Here is a 22,727-nt window from a genome sequence, read left to right on the forward strand (position 1 = left end):
TTCATAAGGCTTCGTTGCAGCACCTGTCCTGGAAGGCGGCGTTCCTCGTGGCCATCACATCGGCCCGCAGGGTGAGTGAAATTCAGGCGTTGTGTTGCCAAGAACTTTATACTGTATTACATGCTGCTACGGTTGTTATGCGTACTCACCCTAAATTTCTTCCCAAGGTAATTTCTGATTTTCATGTCAACCCGACCATAACTTTGCCTGCGTTTTTTCAGAATCCTTCATCTCCAGCGGAAAGGTGTTTACATTCCCTGGATGTTAGGAGGGTGTTGAAATTTATATCTGGATAAGACCAAAGATATTCGTAGGTCGAACCAATTGTTTATCAAGAAACATGGAAAGGGGAGTTCCCAATCTTTAAAGGGACCCAAGGGGTTCCAGCAGTAAATAAGGAACGCCCACAGAACTGCTCAAGATTCTCAAAATTTAAATCATTTATTGATACTCATAGAAAAATCACACATCATACTTAATTCAATATAACATACATTGTTTAAAAAAAAAGGTATAACATCAGCCCAAGGGACACAGAGAACATTAAAAATTGGCACACAGATCACACATTCTATCAAAAACTACTGACTCCTTCCCAAACCATAAACATTCATACTCCACTCGTTCAACAACCACATATCATCAAACAAACAAACACTGAAAAGCGCCGACGCGCGTTTCGGAACCGTGCCAATATGGGGAATTCCTTCATCAGGACGCATGACATAAGAAACACAGTTTTTTTTAGGTCTTAGTGGAGATCCTATAACAGCATGATGGAGGACAGGTCCCAGAAGGTACATGAGGGCAAAAGGAGCATATCCAATATTTTACGAAATGGACTGCTCAAAGTCGCTAAACAGCTTGTGGGCAATATGTGGACTGGAGGGTCCATGGTCTCCAGTACCAGGCGGCAATACAGATATAGAGAAGACTGCTCTTAGTGATACAAAAAGGCTGAATAAAGGCGGGTCTGGGTCAAACAGGTTTCCCGATGCACAGCGTTCAAGGAATAACCAGGACGTGAGGTCAAAGGCAGGGGCATCAAGATACCCCTATATCAATCTATAACAAAGTAATGATTAGAGCCATAATTTGAGCCAGCAGCTAGCCAATAAGTGAGGAAAGGATTCCAAATAATTACTCGACGAAGATTCTTCTCTTAAATCGAAAAGGGGTCTGCCGCCCAGCCCGCCGGGAGCACACCAAGTCCAATTGTTTATAGGTCAGGACGGGTCTTGCTACCTCTAAGCAGTCCATCTCTAGGTGGATTGTGTCCTGCATACAGCTATGTTACCAAAAAGCTAATAAGACCTTAGGGGGTAAACCTAAGGCTCATTCCACCAGAGGCAAAGCTGCTACGACTGCTTTGCTCCGTAATGTTCCAATTGCAGAAAACTGCAAGGCGGCCACTTGGAAGTCGGTCCATACCTTTGCTAAGCATTACTGCCTGGATACTGATGCCAGGGCAGACGCTCAGGTTGGGCATGCTTCGCTGCGAAATCTGTTCGCACAATAGTGGTGTTAATTTTCGTTCACCGCCGCTTTTGTGTGGTGATGGCTTGCCATTCTATTCACTAGATTATGACTATACACAGAGATCCCCTACTACAGAAGGAGTAGTTTCTGTCCTGTAACTCCAGTTCTGTAGTAGGGGTATCTGTTATAGTCATAAGTGCCCGCCCTCCTCCCCGGTGGAGAAAGATATTCATGTAAGGAAGGCTACAGGTCTGGCGTGTTACGCCTTCAAAAAGAACTGAAAGTAAAAGGGACCTGCTGTGCATTCTGGGATACTGGGAGAAGTTCTGGAAAGTTCTCTTAAAAGCACAGTATCCTGTTTAAGCCACATAATGGCAGCCTATGGGGCTTGTCTGTCCATACCTTCCTCTCTATCTTTCCAGAGGCTTTTGCTGGTAGAGGCAAGTTTCTCTATGGAGGAAACTGGGCAGGCTGTGTTTGTGTGGATTTTTGGTGGAATTTCTAGTTGAAGTACTGGACAGTGTAGCCTGTGGATATAGGCTGCATTATCTGTCTTTAAATTCTCTCTTACGTGTCTTTGCAGTTTTGCATTTTTTGACAATTTAAGAGATTATTTTTTATTGCTCCGGGGTCCACGCACATGGGCGGGACTATTAGCTAGATTATGACTATAACAGAGATACCCCTACTACAGATCTGAGTAGTTTCTGTCCTGTAACTCCCTTTTAACTTCAAATATCTACTGAATCAACTATTCACACATCTTTGGACCGTTCCTCCTCCCTCCCCCCCCCCCCCCCCCCCCCCCCCGCCCCCCACCACAACCACCACCGAACCACACACACTTTCACTCTCCCAAGCAGTGGTTCCACCTCACCACTATCCCAGTGATTGATTGTCAACACTACTGCACGGTGCAGTAGAAACTGTTGTGGGGTACTCTAATGACTCAGAAATCCGCAAATGACAATTCCTCCTCCTCGTAGAGGTCCCCCAAGGAACGAATGCCCCTGTACAATGCCCCACCACACCACCCTCACGTTGAGCATAGTGAGGCACCGCAAGGGCATATCCAGTGCATGTGGGTGTGGTGTACGGGTGAGCTGCAGGCAGCGCTGCTAGCATCGTCGCACAGTGTGCGTGTCTGCTGCGCCTGGGGGTCAGGAGAATATGAACCACTCTGTGAAAATCCGTAATCTCAGCTGGGACTCCTCCTTCAGGGTCCCGTCTGGCATATAACCACAGAGTAAACCTTAGGAGTTGGCCAGATAAGGAGATAAGTATTCTGTTTCCCAATCTGGTGCAACTAAGCCCACCCTCTGCTGTAGGTCCACGCAGTATAACCATAGGTACTCTGCGTCAACCGGAATTCCAGTTAAGCTCAAGGGATGAGGAGTCCAAGTCCTTAAAAATAGAGCAAGAGATTAAGATTAGTAGGGTGAGGAGGAAGAAAATGGATTTCTGCCAGTTTACACTAAGTCCCGAACAGTCTCCAAATCGCACTGGTATTGCTCCAAGTAGCATAAAATTCTACTGGTAAGCTGTCAGAGCCAGGCACCTTGCCCCTTGCCATACTTTTGACAGTAGCCTGTATCTCTTGCAAGGTAAAGGGTCATCCCAGGTCATCAGCATTTTCTGCATCAAGGTACTGATGTTCTGCGGTCCCCAGTAAAGCAGAAAGATTCCTGAGGTGGAGCAAGGGGGGCATATAGGCTAGTGTAGTAGTCCCATGGTGGGCCTTCGCAACGGCTCAGAGAATCTGTTCTTAAGCCTCCAACTAACGTATCAAGGTCCAACGCACTCACTGTTTCTGCAATACATCTGGCCGAAGTACCACCTTGAAGGCATCCAATTCAATAAGGGGTGAAGCCGTTGTATGAGTATGGTTTACAAAATATTTACTAATAGTGTCACCTGTTGTCGGTTTGATTACTGAGTCTTTTAACCCCTTCGCTGCGGCAGCTATTCTGCCGCAGCGCTAAGTGGGTGGGGCGGCCGCGCGGCGGTTCCGTGCTTGTGACGGAACCGCTCCGTCACGGCTCGCGGGTGAGCTGTGCTTGTGACGGAACGGTTCCGTCACGAACCCGCCCGACCATTAATTCGTCAGCGCAGGCGCGGAATTCGCGCCGCGCAGGCGCGGCAAGCGGGCCGTGACGGAACCGTTCCGTCACAAGCACAGCTCACCTGAGGCTTGTGACGGAACGGTTCCGTCACAAGCATGCAAGGGGTTAATGCTTCAACTCGCAACCGCCAGTCAGGTATTCTAACTCGTTCTATTTGCCAGTTTAGATTAATCGGCAGTGGATTATGATCAGAGACTGTGCAACACAGGTAGTTTGAATGATTTATCCGCCTGTTCACCCCCGGGACGCAGAAAAAAGGATTCCAGGCGTACATGAAGCTCATGCAGCCCAGAATCAAAAGAATAGTCCCTAGTAACCAGGTGAAACTGCTTCCATGAATCTGAGACCCCACTGCTTCTGTCAGTCTTGGAATGAGCGAGTCAGTCAAGTAATAGGTGAGTCCCACAAGGGAGGATGGGATTTCTCAATTGGGGGATCAGACACACTGTTAAAGTCCACATCCATATAATAGGTTGAGTAAAACCCTCTGGATTCGGGGTGCAAAGTTCTACAATAGTGATATCCTGTTGCCTCTTCGGATATGCATAGATTTTATTCTTTAACATGTTATTCAATCCCCTGATATTCCTACCAAGTAGGGTATAGGCCACGGGGTTGCCATAAAGGAGCAGTAGAATATTCTGGAGTCACCCCAACAACCCAGGCTCCCAGGTGTGTGCGTTTGTGTAGCATCAACACCGTATGCCCTAGTGATGAAAGCAGAGGTTAAGGCAATAGAAAATTCCCCTCAACTCCCCAAGCCCAGGACAAGAAGTTGTCACCCCCATCCAATCCATCAAACAGAATACCATTTGTGCACAGAACATGTGCAAACTTAGAGCTATGGAGAAAGGCAAGTGTGGATGCTTCCCAACCTTGCTGCACCCTTCCCAGGCAGCTCAAGCAAGAATACGAAAAAGGATACATGTGCCGATCTCACTTCAGTTGTAGAATACAATAGCCTAATATCCACAGTAAGATAACCAGGAATAATCAATCCAGTTATTGTGCCTCTCGCCAATGCTTTTGTTAGCTCTCTAGATGTCTTACACTGAGCGAGGGGTAATCTTTGGGAGAGAGGTCTGTGTTACATGAGGAGACTGAGGCCCGGTCTTAGTCTCCCCCACCACCTGCACCTAGTCTCCGATATCAGATGGCTAGGGAGGGGCAATCACCATGCTGTTGTGGCCACTGCCACCTCCAACCTTCACCCTTCTGCGCTCTCTCTGGGGCTGAGATGGGGAAGATATTGCATCTCCAGCTGCCCGCACTTTCTTTCTTTGGGGTTGACTATTGCGCCGGATGCGTTGATCTTTGAATACTCCTAACGCTTGGGCAGTTGCTCAATCCATTCCCAAAGTTATTGAAGGGAAGCGAGAAAGTATGCAGAGGCGTCATGATGTACCCGGGCTCGGGAGGGGTATTAAATTGCAGAAGTGATACCTAGGCTCCTGAGTTTCTTTTTTGCTTCAGTAAAGGAGACCCTTTGTCACTGCACCTCCCTAATAAAGTCTGGAAATATCGAAACGTTTCGATTTTGCACCAAACTCTTCCCCCATCAATCTCATCTGTGATCTCTATCTTTAAAATGCAGTACTTTGGTTATGACCGGTCTGTGGCTTTCGGTGGCTGCCGAGAAGTGTAGAACAGTAATTTGCCATTTGGAGCCACCTTGGCGCAAAGCCAGTCGTACAGGAAAGCAGTCATGTCTGTGCCGTTGCCCTCAATGCGTTCCGGCAGAAAAAATATGCAGCGGTTATTACTCCTCGCTCTATTCTCCTGATCTTCCGCACACAGCTCAAGTGTCTTCAGTCTGGTGTCCATATGGGTTGTTACCTTCTCCTAGATGACTTTGACTTACGGATAAAGTTCATCCAGTGCTCGCTTCGTAGTTGTTTCCCTCTGTCAATCATATATGGTCATCCTGAAGCAGATGCAGGTCAGTGACCATAATATCAGTTTTAAGCTCAAGCACTTCTCGGTATGTAGTAATTGGTTGTTAAACCATGTCTTAATGTCCCACTGCGTTTACCCTGCTGGGATCCAGTATCTTCATTGTTGGAAGCCTAGGTTCCAGGGGGATGGTCAAGAGAGAGGTCAGTAAGGCCTCGTTTTTTGGTGTATTTGCCCATTGCGGTATCTTCCTCAGGTATGCACCAAAGATGCTTGTATGTCTGTTAGGGTAGTGCAGCACCCTAGCCCTTTAGCCTGATATCAAAAAGACAATACCCCCCTGGGCACCAGTTAGAGGGAAGTGCTGTGAGCAATGCAACTGTATACAGAAATAAAGTTTGGCTGGTAGTGCCCCCCCCCCCCCCCCCCCCCCCCCCAGGGCTAGACCGTTAAAGAGCACTGTCGGCTGCCAGGTCACAGCAGAGGAGTCCGGGCCGGCATGGATTGATGCAGCGCAACAGGACCTGTATAGTGAAAGCAATACACCTCCTCTTCTGCCAATACATGGAGTCAAGGAATCCAGAAGTCCTAATGACTCAGATGGTGATTTCTGGCATTTAGTTCAAAATATGAAGCTGAGCTGCGCCTGTCAGCCAAGGAAGCAACATCCCTGCAGCAACCCACTCCGGCGACGGCTCCAGGCGGGCCAGGGATGTGTCGAGCCTGTAGTTCATCGCCTGCAATGAAGAACAGCCCCCCGTGAGTCCAGCTCAAGACTAAGGAGGCAGGCCCAACGCTCAAGGCTCGTGAGCCAGCCACTGATGCGCAGCCCTGAGGTAACATGAAGGGGGCGGGGTGGGGGGGGTTGGGGGGGTGTAAGAAGCAAGTTTAGGAAAGCAACACTGTGGAGCACTCCTCCGTGCCTGTATTTTATGCTGCTACCTCTCCTGTTGACATGCCGGGCTCCCCCAAAGTAGCTGTAGTTATTCACATTTAATTTGTTTACATTACCTAAGGTGTTAAGCCAATCCAAATGTTCTATCAGATTCTAGTGCTATGTTATGACCCACAAACAATGTCCTAGTACTTGCACCACACATCTCCACAATTCAAACAAATTGGGTCAACGGAGTGTGTTCTCCTTTGTGGAAGAGTTTGTGAGCTGTAGCCTAGAACCTTTCTGTCGCCTTAGTTTGGCTTACACAGATCTTAATCAGTGGATGAAGGGTGCAATAAATGTTAGAGTATCAAGTATGTTTGGATATGTCAGTCATTTGCCATACTTTCCGGTGTACTTGAGAAGAAAGGAGAGTTTATTGGGTTTGATCCCAGACTGATGTGACTGCCAAAATGTCACTTAAGAGCAAGCATTCTATGACACAGAAATGAATTAGAGTACCAAAGAACAGAGTCTCAAGGTTTCATTGTTCAGTTAACAGAGCTTCTGTTCTCTAGCGGTCAGTGGTGGGGCACTGAGCACAGTTTGGAAAGCAGCTGTAGCTGGTTCCCTCAAAATACAAACGTTTTTTATTCAGGGTTTACTTGGTAAAACAAAATAAAGTAACTATCATCCTTGGTACCCCTGCCTCTCCCCATCTCTCAACCACAAAAAAGGCACCAAAAATTAGGGGCCCGTATCATGTGAATGTTGTGCCAGTCCCAGTAAATCTTTTCAGTTGTCAGGCTACCTGCATGACTCCTCCTTCTCCAACTCTAAATTCGGAGTATGGTCCCTTTTGGACACTTAAGCCACTATCTCTTATTCCAGGACCTACTGGTACATCTCTCGCCAATAGGATATGGGCTAGAAAGGCCCCCACAGAGTCAAGAATTCTACAGATCTGATAAAGACTACTAGCCGCAGATTCCTTCATGTAGAATTATCCCCAGGCCTGAGACTGTATCCGGACTTTGTTTTGCCACAGCATCCCTGTTCCCGGGGGGACGGCATCATGCTACTCCGCCCAGGTGTTGTCTGCGAGGTCAGATAAGTCTCAGCCTGTTTAAGCCTGTCCCTTTCACTATTGCATGTGTGGGGGAACTGTGCGAATGCCTTCGGGTTTTAAGACGTGCTCATCTTGTAAATGCCTGATGTTTGCGACGGAACCTCACACCATCTGCATGTGGTGTTTGGGGGGGCACCACGACTCTACTAATTGTGAGGCATGCCAGCAGATGAAGCCTAAGTCCCGGCGGGAGCGACAGATGAAACTTCTTTCGGCTCGCATATCCAGGTCGGTGTCGTCCTCTTGCCCGGCCCCTGTGGAGGGTTCTCGGACCCGCTGCCTCCCTCGTCGATAGTGTCCTTCTCCCAGGTTGCAAAAGCGCAGCTCGCCTGTCGGAAAGTGTTGCAGTTTGTCCCCACAGGTTGGTTTCCAGCCTGTCGGGGCGTGGGCTCTCCGCCGGTGGTGTAGCCCCGCGGGTCGTCCCCTTACCCGCTGTTTCCCGGTGTGGGGGCGACTAGAGCCCAGATGGAGACATATGCGGCGGCTTTGCAGGCCTCGCTGGCTTCTCCCCCTCCTCCTTCCCTTCCTGGGATGTCAGCGGATCACTTGCAGTGTGCCGGCCCTCCGTGACGTTGCCGGCGGCTCCGGTGTTGACCGACTCGGATCCAGGTTCGGAGGATGTTGTGCCATTAGGGTGCAGCCCTTCGGAGTTCCCTCCTTGCAGACTCTACGGCGCCAGGCCGACGTCTAATCGTTTACTCGTCTTTGGACTCCTCTTCTCCAGAGGTTTGACGTTTGCTGGTGTCATCCTCGCCGAAGACGTGCCGCTTTTTGACCGACTTAGTCTAAGGGCGGCTCCTCGCCGTCTTTGCAGCCGCGGTCTTCGCCAGAGGAGCCACAGGTTCCCCACTCCTCTGGCCCTCTTCCTTACTTTCCGGACCTGGCCCTTCCCTCCTCTGGTTGGCTTGGGGGATGGCCGCCTTAGCTTGCGGCCGTCGCCTAACAAGGAGCTGCTTTCCCCTCCGCTGGGCCCTACGGAAGCTGGTGCGGCTTTAGCTCGCGCTGTTTTCACGGTGGTGGGAATTTTGCGCATGGGTGACCCAGCCACCCACTTCGCCGCGGATCATCTTCTTGAGGTTCTCCATCAGGGCTCTGGTGGCAGGAAGCTGTTGCTTCCCTTCAAGGGTTCGCTCCATTCTTCTCTCCTGGGGACATTGGGCCGTCCCGCCACGGGGGACCCGGTCCCCCAACAACGGCGCCGCGTGATTCGGTGTGTCTTTCCCTTCACCCCTCTACCAGAGGACCCATTTTTCAGACTGCCTTCCCTTCTCTGCCGCCACTGTTGTCTCCCTCGTCACAGGAGGCCCACTGGCTGGACTCCTGGGGCCGCAATATGTTCGCCTCAAACAGTGCGGCTCTGCAGGCCCTTAACACGTGGTGTGTTTTGGCTAGGGCCACTTCTTGTTTGTGGGACTCGGCGGAGTCCCTTATGTCTACTGCTTCACAAGAGGGTATCTGTGTTGAGTTGAGACACCATGTGTTCGATAGCCGGGAGCTGGCGGCGTTTTTTTCTTCGCTCCGCCTTGGACATCTCGGAGGTGCTGGATCGTGCCATGGCTTCTTCGGTTGCCCTAAGTCGCCATGCCTGGCATCGGTATAGTGTGTTCCCGGAGAGCGTTCGAGAATGATTGGTGGACCTTCCCTTCGATGGTGCTCTTTTGTTCCATGCACCTGCGGACTCTGCCATCCAGAGGTTCTTGGCGGGGCTTCGTCGTCCTCCTTCTCCCCCTCAGTGACCTGCAAGTTGATCTGGTTCTTGGAGGTGTTCTTCCGTTGGGGCGGATCACCCCGGTTGTCTGTTCTGTGTGCTTTGTGGTTACTCTCGTCGTCCTTGTTGGGACTGTGTTTCTGTTGGCTGCTGGCCAGCTTTTCTTGACTGTGTTTTTGCTTTGGGTTTTCTAAACCATGCTGGCCCTGAGATTGGGGCTTCTGTGCTTTTCCTCTCTGGCTGCTTGATAAGCCTTCTGCTGGGTTTTCCCGCAGTTTTTTTCTGTTGTCCTCTGCTGCGGAAGGTTTTTCCTAAGAGGTTCTTGGGACGTAACCTGCCCTATTTGGGGTATTGGTGGCTGTTATATAGCTCTGTTATGTGATGAGGAGCTGTGGTCGCCTGCGGGCTTCTGCTCTCCGTGGCGTTATGGTATGTTGCAGATGCAGTCTTCTTGCTGATGGCTTGACCAGCTTGAGTTTCGCCCCAGAGTGTTGTTCTTTGGGGTCGCTGCGCTGTATGCCTGGTCTGCTGTCTTTGGCCTGGCGTCCTGGTCCTGTCCGGTCCCCTGCCTTATTTTTGAGCCATGTGTGCGGTCTCCTCCCTGGGGCATGTACGGGCTCTTAGCCTTCCTGCTCCCTGTCTTCGGTTGGCGTCTGGCTTGCTCTAAGGGCTTCGTTCTGTGGTGCCTGCGGCGTCTGACTGAGCTTGCAGGTGCCGACCTGTTGTTTTTCTTCCCCATTGTGCCTTCTTGGGCTTCAATCGGATTGTCATTCTTGCCTTGTCCGCTGCTTTCAGTGGGCCTTGCTCTTGGTTCTGCCTCTTCTCCCTGTGGGAGGAGATGGTCCCTTCCCTCTTGTCCCTTTTGCGGGCGCAGTCTGTCCCTTCGGGGCGTTGGTTGGTTCTTCCAGGGTGGCCTTGAGCCGGCCTTCCAGCTTCCGCCTGCTTATTGCGGACGGTGCCGTTCTGTCTGGGCTTGCCTTTGCTCTTCCTCTTCTCCTTGGAGTCTCTGTTCCTCTTCTCCTTCGGTGTTCCTCTTTCTGGCCTTTGGCGGAGGTTTGGTTGCCTTGTATGGGGATGAGGTGCTTGGCCTCTTTTCGCCTTGCCTTGCTTCCTCTGAGTGGGGACAGGCTACCTCTTTTCTTTGTCCCACATCCCCTTTGGGGTTGGCAGTCTTCTGTTGGCGGGGGTTCTCCTTTGCCTGAGGGGACCGGGCTCCTTGTCCTGTCTTGGGACCCGCCCCTGTGGGACCCTCTGTTATATCCAGCCGGGTGGGGTCTTCTCACAGACCCTCCTTCCCCTTGGGTATCTATTCTATGTGAAGGAATCTGCAGCTAGTACTCCATCTCAGATGGACGAGTTACTTACCTTCGGTAACGATGTATCTGTTAGAGACTATTCTAGCCCCAGATTCCTTCACGGCCTGCCCTTCCTCCCCGTTCTGCGAGGACTTTTGGCTTGCTCTTTTGCACTCTCCTCCCTCTGGGTGGCTGTGTCTTCTATTAGTACATTCTTTCTGTCGGGATGTTTATCCTGTTTATTTGTTTCTTTTCCTCCCCTTTTGGCACATTGGAGCATAGTTTTATGGGTGCTTCTGCTGGTTGCTCCAGTTGGGGCCTACCTTCCACTCTGCCCTCTCCCCTCCCTCCTCCCTTTATTACTAGGGTTTTGGGCCCTCTACTGTCCTCTAGGTTTGGGTCTTTTGGCTGTGCCTCTGCCGTTTGTTCCTTATGGGGGTTTTCGCACTCTGTGATGGGGCTGTCTTGGAGTTTTGTCATTCCTTGTTTGTCCCGGACTGGTTCCCCTTCATTATTATTGGTTGGGGTTGAAGTCTTGCTACATGTGATCATGACAATTTTACATATGTTCTTTGTCTCCAGGGGGCTATCTCTGTACTGGCAGGGTTACTGCTCAGGGCTGGGCTCTGTTCTATATTTATTTCCCTGCTTTTGGGTGCTGCGGTGCCTGGCACTGCTTTTTATGGTGGTGTTCCTCACCATTCCCTTTATCCAATTGTTTCTGCTTTTTCGCACACTGTTCCCATACTCCCACAGTTTTGTCTTATGGCTCCGCGGAAAAGTTCTCGGAAGAAAACTGACGTAGGCGCACCGGGGTGAAACTTATGTGACCTCGCTGACGTCACAAACGCAGACAACGCCTGGGCGAAATCTCGGATTGTCTTCCCCCCCCCCCCCCCCCCCCCCCCCGGCGCGCAGGGATGCTGTGGAAAGAAATTCCGGATCCAGTCTCACGCCTGGGGATAATTCTACGTGAAGGAATCTGCGGCTAGAATCCTCTATCAGATACATCGTTACCGAAGGTAAGTAACTCGTATGACTGTATGTCGCACCACAGTCTCAGTTCGGAATATCCCTTGTCGGTATATAACCCTTGTTGGTTTTGCTCTAGTGGGCAGCATGGTCCTTGCAGCTTCTGAGTGATCTCTTTTCTGCACCAGTAAGTCCAGTTTCCTCTTCAGGACAAGTCACAGTATTAACGCTTCAATTTCTTGCCTTGTGCCTACCAAGAGGTGGGATAGTAGCAAGTTCCAGCCGACCATCCTGTTCCTGGTCAAACGTCTCTGGTGGTTTGAGATGAATTCACTGAACTGGTCCGTAGGGTCACTTCCTATCCAGTTCAGAAGGCACTTGCCATGGATCCAGGACCAAGGGTGTGCAATGTAAATCAGAGTTCAGCAAATGGTTATAGAACTGCACCACAAAGGAGCGGTGGAGGTAAGCACCAATTTTTCCCAGAAATGTGTGCATCAAGGGGATAACTATAGGGTTCCTGGGTAGACTAACAGAAATGTACATACCGCTTCCAACATAGGACAAGAGAGAGGACCAGATGGTCACATCATGTGGATTCAGAAAGTGACAAGCCAGACACGCCAGGCAGCAGTAGTTTGTTGGGCAGGTCTGCAACCAGCTTTGCTAAAGACTGAAAAAAATGTTTTGGTACTTTGTTCTCTGTCAAAGCAGTTGCCTGTCTGGGATGACACTGAATTCCCTAAATTGCCTCCTATATGTGCTTGATGGTGGAGGACTTAACTATGCAGAGAATGGCATGTCCACTTGGCAGTATGGCAGGGGGGACTGGCACCTTGTGCGCCACTTGTAATGTGCTTACGACTGGTATCTACAACACGATAACCCCTTGTGTTACATTGATGCTACCTGTGACGACCAATCCGGTACATACAGGAGTGATTGACCGCCAGAGAGCGGTTAAGAGCATTTTACATGTCAGTATTTGTTTTGGACTGTCAGTGACCATATTAGAACGTTACAGTACAATATGTTGAAGTATCAGTTTCCAGTGGAATTAGAGAAAAACTGAATGTACAATATCCCATTCCGAAGTTAAGATTGTACCATTTAGTACGATAGTGTAGATATGCTGTTTATAGCCCTCAAGATAACAAAAGGGTCGAATAGAAATGGGTTTGGTTAATTTGTTGTTGTCTTGGTCTAGTGAGGGAAAACTAGTGGAATATCAGCTATGGAGATGGTCTGTCCAATATATAAATGATCAGGTCATCCAGTTCTGGGCTCTTATTAGGGTTCAACATAAAGCTTCATAAAGGATTACCACACTGGTCTACTGATATGTTCAAATCAAGTCACTTCAGCAAGTGAAGGGGTTTACGCTGGTAACTATGCTCTTGCAACAGATGTAACTTGTAACTCACTGATCCTCATGTAAAGTGCTCTGATACCGCCGGGTCTAGGCAGCGCTATATAAAATTCTTCAAATAAATAAACTAGGATTACAGCTACTAGCGACCTTGAGTCTACCGCTAGCCTGGTCAGAGGGCTCCCTCCATATGTTTGGGGATCCACTTTGGGTGTGCTATCTGGTCAGCAGGGCTCTGTGCTATACTGATTGAAGGGAAAAAACAGCGTACACAGTGGCCTTGCGAAATGTTTCATTGAAAAACAGGCCAGTTCTGGAAAAATCAAAACTGGCCTCTTTGAAACAGCAGTGACCAGGCTTGTCCCCCTGCACTACCAGAGCTTCACTGTGTGTGTGTGTGTGTGTGTGTGTGTGTGTGTGATCTATCACTGCATTTGTCATATAATGGAGCCAAGTTTAAAATATTAAATTACAAGCAGTAAGTAATGGCATCTCTATACTTGTTAATGTGTGTCGAGTTTAAACCTAATGATATGTGATCTTTCTCTGGCAGGTGGTTCTGATGGGTTTGTTAACATCTGGGATCCCTTTAATAAGAAGCGACTGTGTCAGTTCCATCGCTATCCTACCAGCATCGCCTCACTTGCTTTCAGCAATGATGGAACCACACTGGCCATTGCTGCCTCCTACATGTTCGAGATGGATGACGTTGATCACCCAGAAGATGCAATTTACATTCGCCAAGTGACTGATGCAGAGACCAAGCCCAAATGAAGTTACCGCAAAACTGTTACCAGCTCATCCTCGAGAACTCCTTAACTTTAAGAGGAGGCTGTGCTGGCAGATTTTGGTGCGTTTGTTTGACATCCCACACCATTATGACTCTCCTAGCCATTCAGTATACAGTTGGACGTTGGTGGATTTCAATTCTACTTGATATGTTGAAGAAGAGTGTGCATTTTTAATGTGTTGATGTTTGCCTGCGGCATTTGGTGTTTCAGCATCAGTCTGGAAAGTGTCCTCTCTTATCGAAGCTTGGTGACCAGTTCTTAAATACCACAGCAAAGCCAACCAACTGATTTGCAGAATGTTTTAGCAGGGGAGCAAATTAGGAAGTGGGGGTTGACTTTTTTCTGTTACTCCTAATTCCCCACTGACCTTACTTTACTGTCAATAGTGTTTCTGACTCGTTTGTCTCAAGCACATGTTCACTTTTTTTTTCCTCACTTTTAGTTTTTAGGTTTAGGTTTTTAAAATCCTTCACCACTCTTCCTCCACTGAGCCAAGTGCCAGAAAAAGAGATGTTGATTCAAATATTTCGCTTTCTCGAAAGTCCTTAGTGCAGAGAACATTTTGTTCCTCTCCTACATAGTTTTGTGGTCTGAGTCTTAGAATCTTTTTTTGATTTTTGTTTTTCACTGCCATGGAACAAATTCCCAGTGCTTATTGTGCAAGAAAGTCGTGTCATTTGAGCAGATTGTTAATGGGCCTCTATGAGCCCCCTATGGCTTTATGCTATTACATTCCTGTTTATATAAAATGCCTTCAAATGCACTAAACCTTTTGATTCTTGAAACCCTCCACTCGTCGCCCCCTTGTGCTTGAAGTGTTCTAGCATACCACATAAGCTTCCAAAGCACAGTTATTTGCTACCCAGATTTTTGTGTAATGCCCGCTTTGAGTTGGGTATTCAAATTCTGCCTTTCTGATGGAGTGGCTCTATTGCTCTGTGTGTGTACACTGAGAATCACACAGCAGCACACTGTGGTCCATGCACTACCAGACCAGCTTTCATTCAGTAATTACAACCCACCCCCTTCATCCTGTTGTCTGAGATCTCACTTCAGTGTTTTATGTTTCCACCCACTGCACTTTCAACCAACCCCAGTGGCCGAGAAATGCAGTTTTCAGCATCAATATGTATCCCGCAGAAGTTGGAACTGCACAATTGTGTACCTCGGGCTCTGACCGATTCTACTGAAACTCTAAGTTGCCTCCTTATGAGAAGGTTAATGCGCAATTAGACTGCGCTTCCTCTTGGCCTCGCTTCCTTTTGAAGCAGATGGCTTGCTATTTCCTGGACTGACGAGCAGAGTAAGGGTGGGTATGGACTCGCTGGAAGCCGATTGGGTTACAGTTTTATTAGGTTACTGAATGAAAACTAATCAGAAAACCGGCTGATACCATTTCACCACTGCAAACAATTATTTATTAACAAACAATTGATCCCAGAAGGGCAGATTGTGGGAGCTTTTAATGGGCTGTGTGAAGACCGAGCAGGCTGTGGCTTCGGAGAATAATTGCCTGCTAATTGCAATGTATTTAGGCAGGCAGCTATTTGGATCTGTTTCTATTTGTAAATTAATTTTTGCAACATTAACCAGGTTTCTTGGCCTATGCATTCTCCCTTGTGCCCACTGAAATGTTCCGTTCTCTGGTAGCCTACACTCTAGTTTCAGTAATGTCTGCCAGGGAATCCTCTTAAGGTCACTGATCTACTTTATTGCTGAGTGTGACTACCTTCTAGTATCCATTCTGTGGCCAGAGACCTCCAAGTGAGATAGCCACGTAAGTGTAGTGTGAGGCCCACACTGATGTTACCCTAGTTTGTAAAACATTTACTAAGTAACATCACAACATTTTATTTGTAAGCATATTATTTTGGATACCCCAGATGTGTAGAAGTGCCTGCAACTTCTGATTCTGAGCTTTTTATTTTGATATGTTGGGGTTCAGGCCATAATTGAGGGTCAGGGTGTCAGTTAATACTGCAAATGCTGGCAACCTTCCACCACCACTTACACCAATAAATTATAGTCTTACCAAGTTCTTTTACAAGTATGAACTAGTGGGTTATAGAATTCCAGTATGAGGTATGATAACTTTTCTGTCTGATTCTATATATATTTTTCTATTTGTTCAGCCATTTGTTTTTCTTTTGTGTGGAACACTTCTGTTGCTTTTTTTTTACTCTTCTTTCAGTAGTTTGTGAACCGGTAAGACGACTCTGCCTATGTCTGTCTGTATGTGACATTTTATAATGTACAGTTTTGATTAAATACATGACCTTGTGTTTCAAATTATCTGGTATCTTCATTGAAGGTTCTTTTGATCAGTCCTGATGTAACTATGCAGAATAACTGGCAAATGCTTGAAATATGGCTCCATAGTCGCTGCAGTTTTCTTCCCAAACCTGTAAATTTCATTGAGCTGGCATTATGTGCATCTATATGCGAACATCACCTTTTATGGATTCTGAACCCACCATGAGTCCTGATGTTTCAATTCAGAGATGAATTATTGTTCTGCTTGAATGTTGGGTATCCGGTCTCCAAAGAGCGGTTCAGAGGAGGTATTCGATGCACTAGTGACCACATATACATTAAATGTATCTATACGCTTGCTCCTAATTCCTAGAGTTGTAGGCAATTCACCCTTCAGAGCTTCGGGATGCAGGCTTTCACCAGCCCCAAAATTGTTACTACTACTCCCCCTGACAGAATCAAAATTAAGGGTGACCTCCGTAAAACACCTCTTCTGATAGGCCAGTCTGGCCCTGCAATAAATTAACGCCTCCTGTTTGTCAGGCTGTTACTCATACCCTCTAGGGCTCAGTGGCACAAGTCCTCCCCAGTGTATTGAAAGTTATTTACCATGTGCTTTCTCAGTTGATCCAAGCTGGTTGTGATTTGGCCAAGTTCACAATTCGTTGTGACTTGGACACCACAGACTCCGTTGGATAAGCTGTAGGCAGCAATGTTACCATTTGTCGCAATGTGTGGTTATGATTGACTGGGTTCTCTGGCGATGTTAAGGCCTCCCTGATGGACCTGCCATTCAATGTGAATCGTCTCTTTGGTAACAAGGCTGACTCTGCCCTTGAACGCTTCAAGGAGCTTAGGCCTACCAATTTCTCTCTGGGCATTTCTGCCCAGCCTCGCCAACTGCATTATTCTAATGTTCCTTTTGTGGCTACGGCCAAGGCATCTTTTATCGTTAGCCTGTCACCCCCCAGCGAGAAATCGAGCAGTTCTTGAGGGAGGCTGAGATGCCCGCCGCCCCAGGGTCCAAGGCTGGCATGCAGGAGGCGCTAGGGGGCGCACGGTGGAATGGCTGGGTGACTACACAGCTCCGCCGGACGACTCGATAAACATGGCTTGAGCGGTCTGTCCTGGCCCCCACCGATGTCGGAAATCACAGATTAGGGGTTATGAATGCCTCTGGCCCTGACAACGACGAATGCAGGAGTCTAAATAGCGTTCTGTCGCTATAAAACAGCGGCGAACATTTGAGTGACCAGCGCGAGGTGTCAAGATGGCGGCGGGCGCCGCGGTCATCTGCGGAGCCAAGAATCACGGAGAACCCTTTGGCCCCAGCGCCTAAACCTGAGGTGCGTTGCGACTGCCAATCGCGGGGTCACGGAACTCATGGGTGTACAACTGCTGGGTGTCCAGTGGATGTTGGGAGGCATTCGCGAACGGCCCCTTTAAGGGCTTCTGGCCGATGATCCACAAGATGGCGGCGCCCATGGTCGCAACGCGGACTGTGGCTGTTTAACCCGGCGGTAAGCAAGCATCGCGGCTGTAGTGGAACATCAGTGAAGCGGAGCGCAGAGGGAGGAGTGCCAATATAAACTCATGCACCATCATCCCCTAGACGGCGGAGTGCATTGTGCGTTGCATTGAGGGTATCGCTGGCTTCCGCCCACTGTGTGGGCTCCTGGCGCGAGTGATTGAAACATATGCCACTTGGCGGCGGGCATCAGCGCTCCGGCTGGGCTGGGGCATGCGGGCAGCTACAGCACCTTCCCACTGCAACCCATCGATTCACGTGAGGACCCACATCCGCACAGCGCTTCGTGGAGGTAGCGGAGCACCGGCGCCGCCGAGGGAGGGCAGCCGCTGCTCGTCTGTTCCCGTGAGGCGCCGTTTTCTCGCTGGGCGGGAGCCGCGGCAGCGCAGCATAACAGGACTTGTGTCAGGGTAAGATTACCAAAACGCACGGAAGGTCTAGTGCAAGGAACGTTTCAGTGTCTCAAAGGCATTAAGCGATCACAGGTCCTCAACCGCAAATGCACTACGTGAAGGGCGTCAGCGCGACCCGTCTGATGGCGACCAGGTGAACGAGGGTCGAAGGCGACAAGAGGTGGGTGGCCCCGAACAGACAGACCTGTCCTACACAAGCACCCACCATTGGGGAGTGAATCACGCATGCACTCGGGCGTACTCCCCTGTGTCTCTTGCTAGATAGGAGGCGAGGACATACAGCAAAGGAAGCTGGGGGACCGCTGTACTGGGGTGCCCCCCGGGATCGCGACCAGAAGTACGACCGCAGCGGCCAGGACCACCAGAACAACAAGACGAATAACGATTAGTGGGCCTCCTGGATCATCCGAGATGGGGAAGCCGGATAAGCAACAACAAAAAATCTCCTTTGAGAGCAAGAAGGCGCCGAAAGTCACAGAACAGGTAACGGAGGGGGAAGAAGCGCCGAATATGGAGCCCACGTCCAATATGGAAAAGATATTGCTGTCCATACAAGCTAATGTACAGGATATCAACGGGAAACTAGATAACCTGACGTGTCGGATGGATGGGATGTCAGACAAACTTGAGAAACATGGCGAGAGGTTGGACACCGCCGAATCCAGAATATCGACAGTGGAGGATGAATCGCGTGCCACGACCAGCAAGTGTACCGGAATGGAGCGAGTCCTGGAGGTCATCAAAGCAAGGGAGGAGGATTTGGAAGCGCGCTCCAGACGCAATAATGTACGCATAGCGGGCCTGCCGGAATCTACCAACACGGGCAAGATGGAGGTCTACATAGAACAACTATGCCGGGACATTTTTGGGACTGAGGCACTGTCTCAAATTTTCATAGTGGAGAGAGCCCACAGGTCCTTGGCGCCCAAGCCGAAACCGGGAGCGACACCAAGGCCGATTGTTGCGAGGATCCTCAATTATCGCGACAGAGACACCATCCTACGAATGGCGCGCGAGAAGGGGAAGATCACACACCAAGGAAACACCCTGGAGTTCTACCCGGACCACACCATGGCGGTACAGCAGGCGAGGAAGGAATTCGCGTCCGTCAAGGCCAAACTCAGAGACTTAAACGTAGGATATTCCATGCTGTATCCAGCGCGGCTGAGGGTGACATGGAATGAAAAGGCAGTGGTGTTACCGACCCCAAGGGCAGCCCAAGAATTCTTTAAAAAGGTGGTACAGCAACACAAGCAGCAAGCGCGAGACGCTTGGCACACGGACTCGGACGAAGCGGAGAAAGAATAAGGGTGGTAAGCTGCAAATTTATGGTAAGACTCCTTTTTACTATTCTCACAAGAGGCCTCTTTGCATAGACACGGGAGTCCCAGATCTACGGGCTCGTTGCTCACAGGCATTGACACTGGCCGGATTTTCAAATCTCACTTACATGGGGCTGAGAGCAAATCTGCATCAAGACATATATCAAAGTTCAGCATGCATGAATGACATAATGGCGCAGATTGCTTTGCCCATAGGCTCCTTTCGAGGTTCACTACAGAGACGCTAACGATTTTGACTATGCATAGTGCCGGCGATAACTGGTAGTGGCCATGGAACGCACAACCTGTTGACAAAGTACCGATAAGGGCCACTTTCTGTTTTGAACTTGTGATCTGCAAGTACCATTACGCTTACACTGGTGTCCTGGAAAGTATGACTCGGCGCACTGTCGCTCTCCTGAGCGGATGGCCACGAATGGGGGAGTCCACATTGCGTACCTATAAAACACTGTGTCACGCCATCAATTTGGTACGTCGGGTCCAACCCCCACATAGAGTGGTGCACTGTTACTACGATATTTATGTACATTAACCTACTATTGTGATCTATGCTCACTCACCAGAATACCGGGGTCTATGGGTGGAACCGGGAGGGACAGACTCAATACACATGTATGAATCGCGAATGCATGAGTAGTCCGCACTCATTCAGTTGGGTGTAGAGTTGTGCCCCAGGCGGACCTCCGAAAGGGTGACCCCAACAAAGTTGTTTATATATATTCGACTGTTTTTTAGGGATTGTTTACAATGGGGCATTGGCTTCGGCAGAATTGGGATGCTGGAGTGGGTGGGGGCGGAGGGAAGGGGAGAACTGTTGGAGTGGGAAAGGGTAGGGAAAGTTGGGACATTGTTCATGTTATGAGACCAAAGCAGCTACTACATGTTTCTTTAATGGGGAATGTGGGGCGGTGGGCTGATCGGGAGCATCTGCCTGCATCTGAGATGACAATGTTTAGCACTGTTTCTGATTGTGATTGGTTGACACAGATAATCCATTGGTTTACTGTATGGCCCGGGTAACTAGAGGCACTGGAAGAGCACATGTTAATTTCCTCACGTGGAATGTTCGTGGCTTCACGCAGCTGAAAAAAATACGACAGGTGTTTGCCTATTTGAATAGATGGAAAATTGATATTGCTGTGCTACAGGAGACACACATCGCGCCCAACACACACAAACACATAGGTGGCCGCTGGTCCGAGTCCTCATATATGGCCACCTACTCATCGTACTCCAGAGGGGTGATTACGCTAGTTCGCAGGGGGTTGAATTTCACAGTACATCAAGTCATTAGCGACCCTGGGGGTAGATATGTGATAGTAACTGGCATCCTACGTGGTCATAGACTGACACTTCTGAATGTTTATGGCCCAAACCTGGAGGCACCTGAATTTTTCCAGGAATTGTGGGGTCATTTGAGATCACTCGCAAATACGCATATTATATGTGGGGGGGACTGGAATGTGACCCTTGAGGAGGGGGTGGATCGCTCCGCACATTCTTCAGAACCTCACAAACACTCTAGGGCGAAACTACTACACATGCTTGCCGATTTGTCACTAACTGACATTTGGAGACACAGATGCCCCGGGAGCCACACACATTACGGCACTACACCACAGCTGGTCGCGTCTGGATTACTGGCTTGGCTCAGATAATATCACCCTGTGGACACGAGAGCTACAGGTCCTGCCAAGGTCCTTGTCAGATCATAACCCTGTATTGCTAACTCTAACGATCCCTAACTATACCCCGCCTCCTTTCCATTGGCGATTTAACTCTCGTGCTCTAACCGATGTGATTTATGCGGATACCATACACAAAGCAATCAAAGAATACTTTCAATTCAATGAACCTGTTGTTGAGGATCCGGGTATATTGTGGGAGGCATTCAAGGCCACATTGCGGGGTGTGTGCATGACCACCACGATAGGCATCTTAAAGGACATACGCAGGCAAATCACTCGCTGCGAGAAGCGCATGAGGGAACTGGAGACGGCCTACGAGACGACTCAGGTTATCACACTGTTGGGTGAGCTACGTAACTTACACTCTGAACACCAAACGTTCATAGAAGACGAAATTAAATACCTGGACAAAAAACATGTAGCCAGATCTTATGGGGAAGGGGGCAGACCAGGCAGTGTACTGGCGGCCAAGATATGCGAGGGTAAAGGACACACAGCTATACTTCGCGTGAAATCCGAAGGGGGCACGATACACACGCACGCCACAGAAATATTACAATGCTTTGCAAACACGTATGAGGATCTATACAGATCACGTCCGGTAGCAGAAAAAGATGAGATTTTTCGATATCTGGAAAATGTGGCAATAGGTTGGCTATCGGATGGGCAGAGGGAATTCTTGGCGTCCCCCATCACGGTGGAGGAGGTAACTGAGGTGATTGGAACTCTCCCAAATGGGAAGGCACCGGGTCCCGATGGTTACACTAATGAATTTTATAAACAATATGTGGATATCCTTGCCCCCCACTTGGTGGGCATGTACGGCGCAGCTTTTGACAAGGCAGAACTACCCCCCACGTTGCGTGAAGCGGTCATAATCGCTTTACTTAAACCTGCCAAAGATTCAGAACTGTGTGACTCTTATAGGCCGCTTTCTCTTATAAACACAGACTCCAAAATATTGGCAAAATTATTGGCGATACGGTTGAAGCCTCTGATGACTAACCTGGTTCTACCGGACCAGGCCGGGTTTATTCCTACACGCTCCACTTCTCACAATACCAGATCGCTGTTTGCCCTGTCGCACTACCTCCAACCATCTACTAGGGCGGTGGCAGTAATGCTGGATGCCGCCAAGGCTTTCGATTCTATTGAGTGGACCTACTTGATTGCTATTTTACAAAGAATGGGCTTTCCAAAGCGCTTCGTCCAGTGGGTATCCCTAATTTACACCAATCCATGCGCACGGGTTCGTATCAATGGGTACGTATCGGACCTATTCCACATACAGCGTGGTACCAGACAAGGGTGCCCGCTTTCACCTTTATTGTTCGCCTTAGCTCTCGAACCTCTAGCCTGTATCATTCGTCAAAATTATAAATCATCGGCATTGCAGTTTCCGTCCAGACCATTACATATCTCTTTGTACGCGGATGATATGCTGCTGTACGTCCGTGACCCAAACACACATTTGAACCACATTTTGCGCGAGTATATCAAGTTTGGCGGTCATTCAGGGTTGGCCATAAACTGGTCCAAATCTTCCATTATTCCTCTTACGGACGCGACAACTCATCAGGAAACTGACTACCCATTAGAGTGGCAATCAGAGCCAATACGATATTTGGGTGTGCTGTACCATAGAGACCCAGAAGTGGTTATACGGTCCAACTATGGAGCAACCATTTCTAAATTGGAAGAAAAGATACACCGTTGGATACAACTACCACTATCCTTAGCGGATCGTATAGCGATAGTGAAAATGAACATACTACCTAAACTATTGTATCTTTTTACTAACATACCGATCACTCCGCCCGGAGAAGTATTCCGCCGTATAAAATCTCTTGTGTTAAACCTTATCTG

The 22,727-nt window shown here is 49.0% G+C and overlaps 1 protein-coding gene across 2 annotated transcripts in view; it reads left to right on the forward strand.

Annotated features, from left to right (window-relative positions):
* BUB3 (BUB3 mitotic checkpoint protein) overlaps nucleotides 1-15,925 on the forward strand; it is a 154,506-nt gene extending 138,581 nt beyond the window's left edge. For both annotated transcript variants that reach the window (XM_086922995.1, XM_086922994.1), the window contains exon 7: nucleotides 13,399-15,925. In XM_086922995.1, coding sequence (XP_086779121.1) covers nucleotides 13,399-13,619 — 221 coding nt within the window. In that variant the 3' untranslated portion in view covers nucleotides 13,620-15,925. The remainder of the gene's footprint in view (nucleotides 1-13,398) is intronic.
* Nucleotides 15,926-22,727: the final 6,802 nt, after the last annotated feature.

The sequence above is a fragment of the Lissotriton vulgaris genome, chromosome 5, assembly GCF_964263255.1.
Source record: "Lissotriton vulgaris chromosome 5, aLisVul1.2, whole genome shotgun sequence".
NCBI lineage: Eukaryota > Metazoa > Chordata > Amphibia > Caudata > Salamandridae > Lissotriton > Lissotriton vulgaris.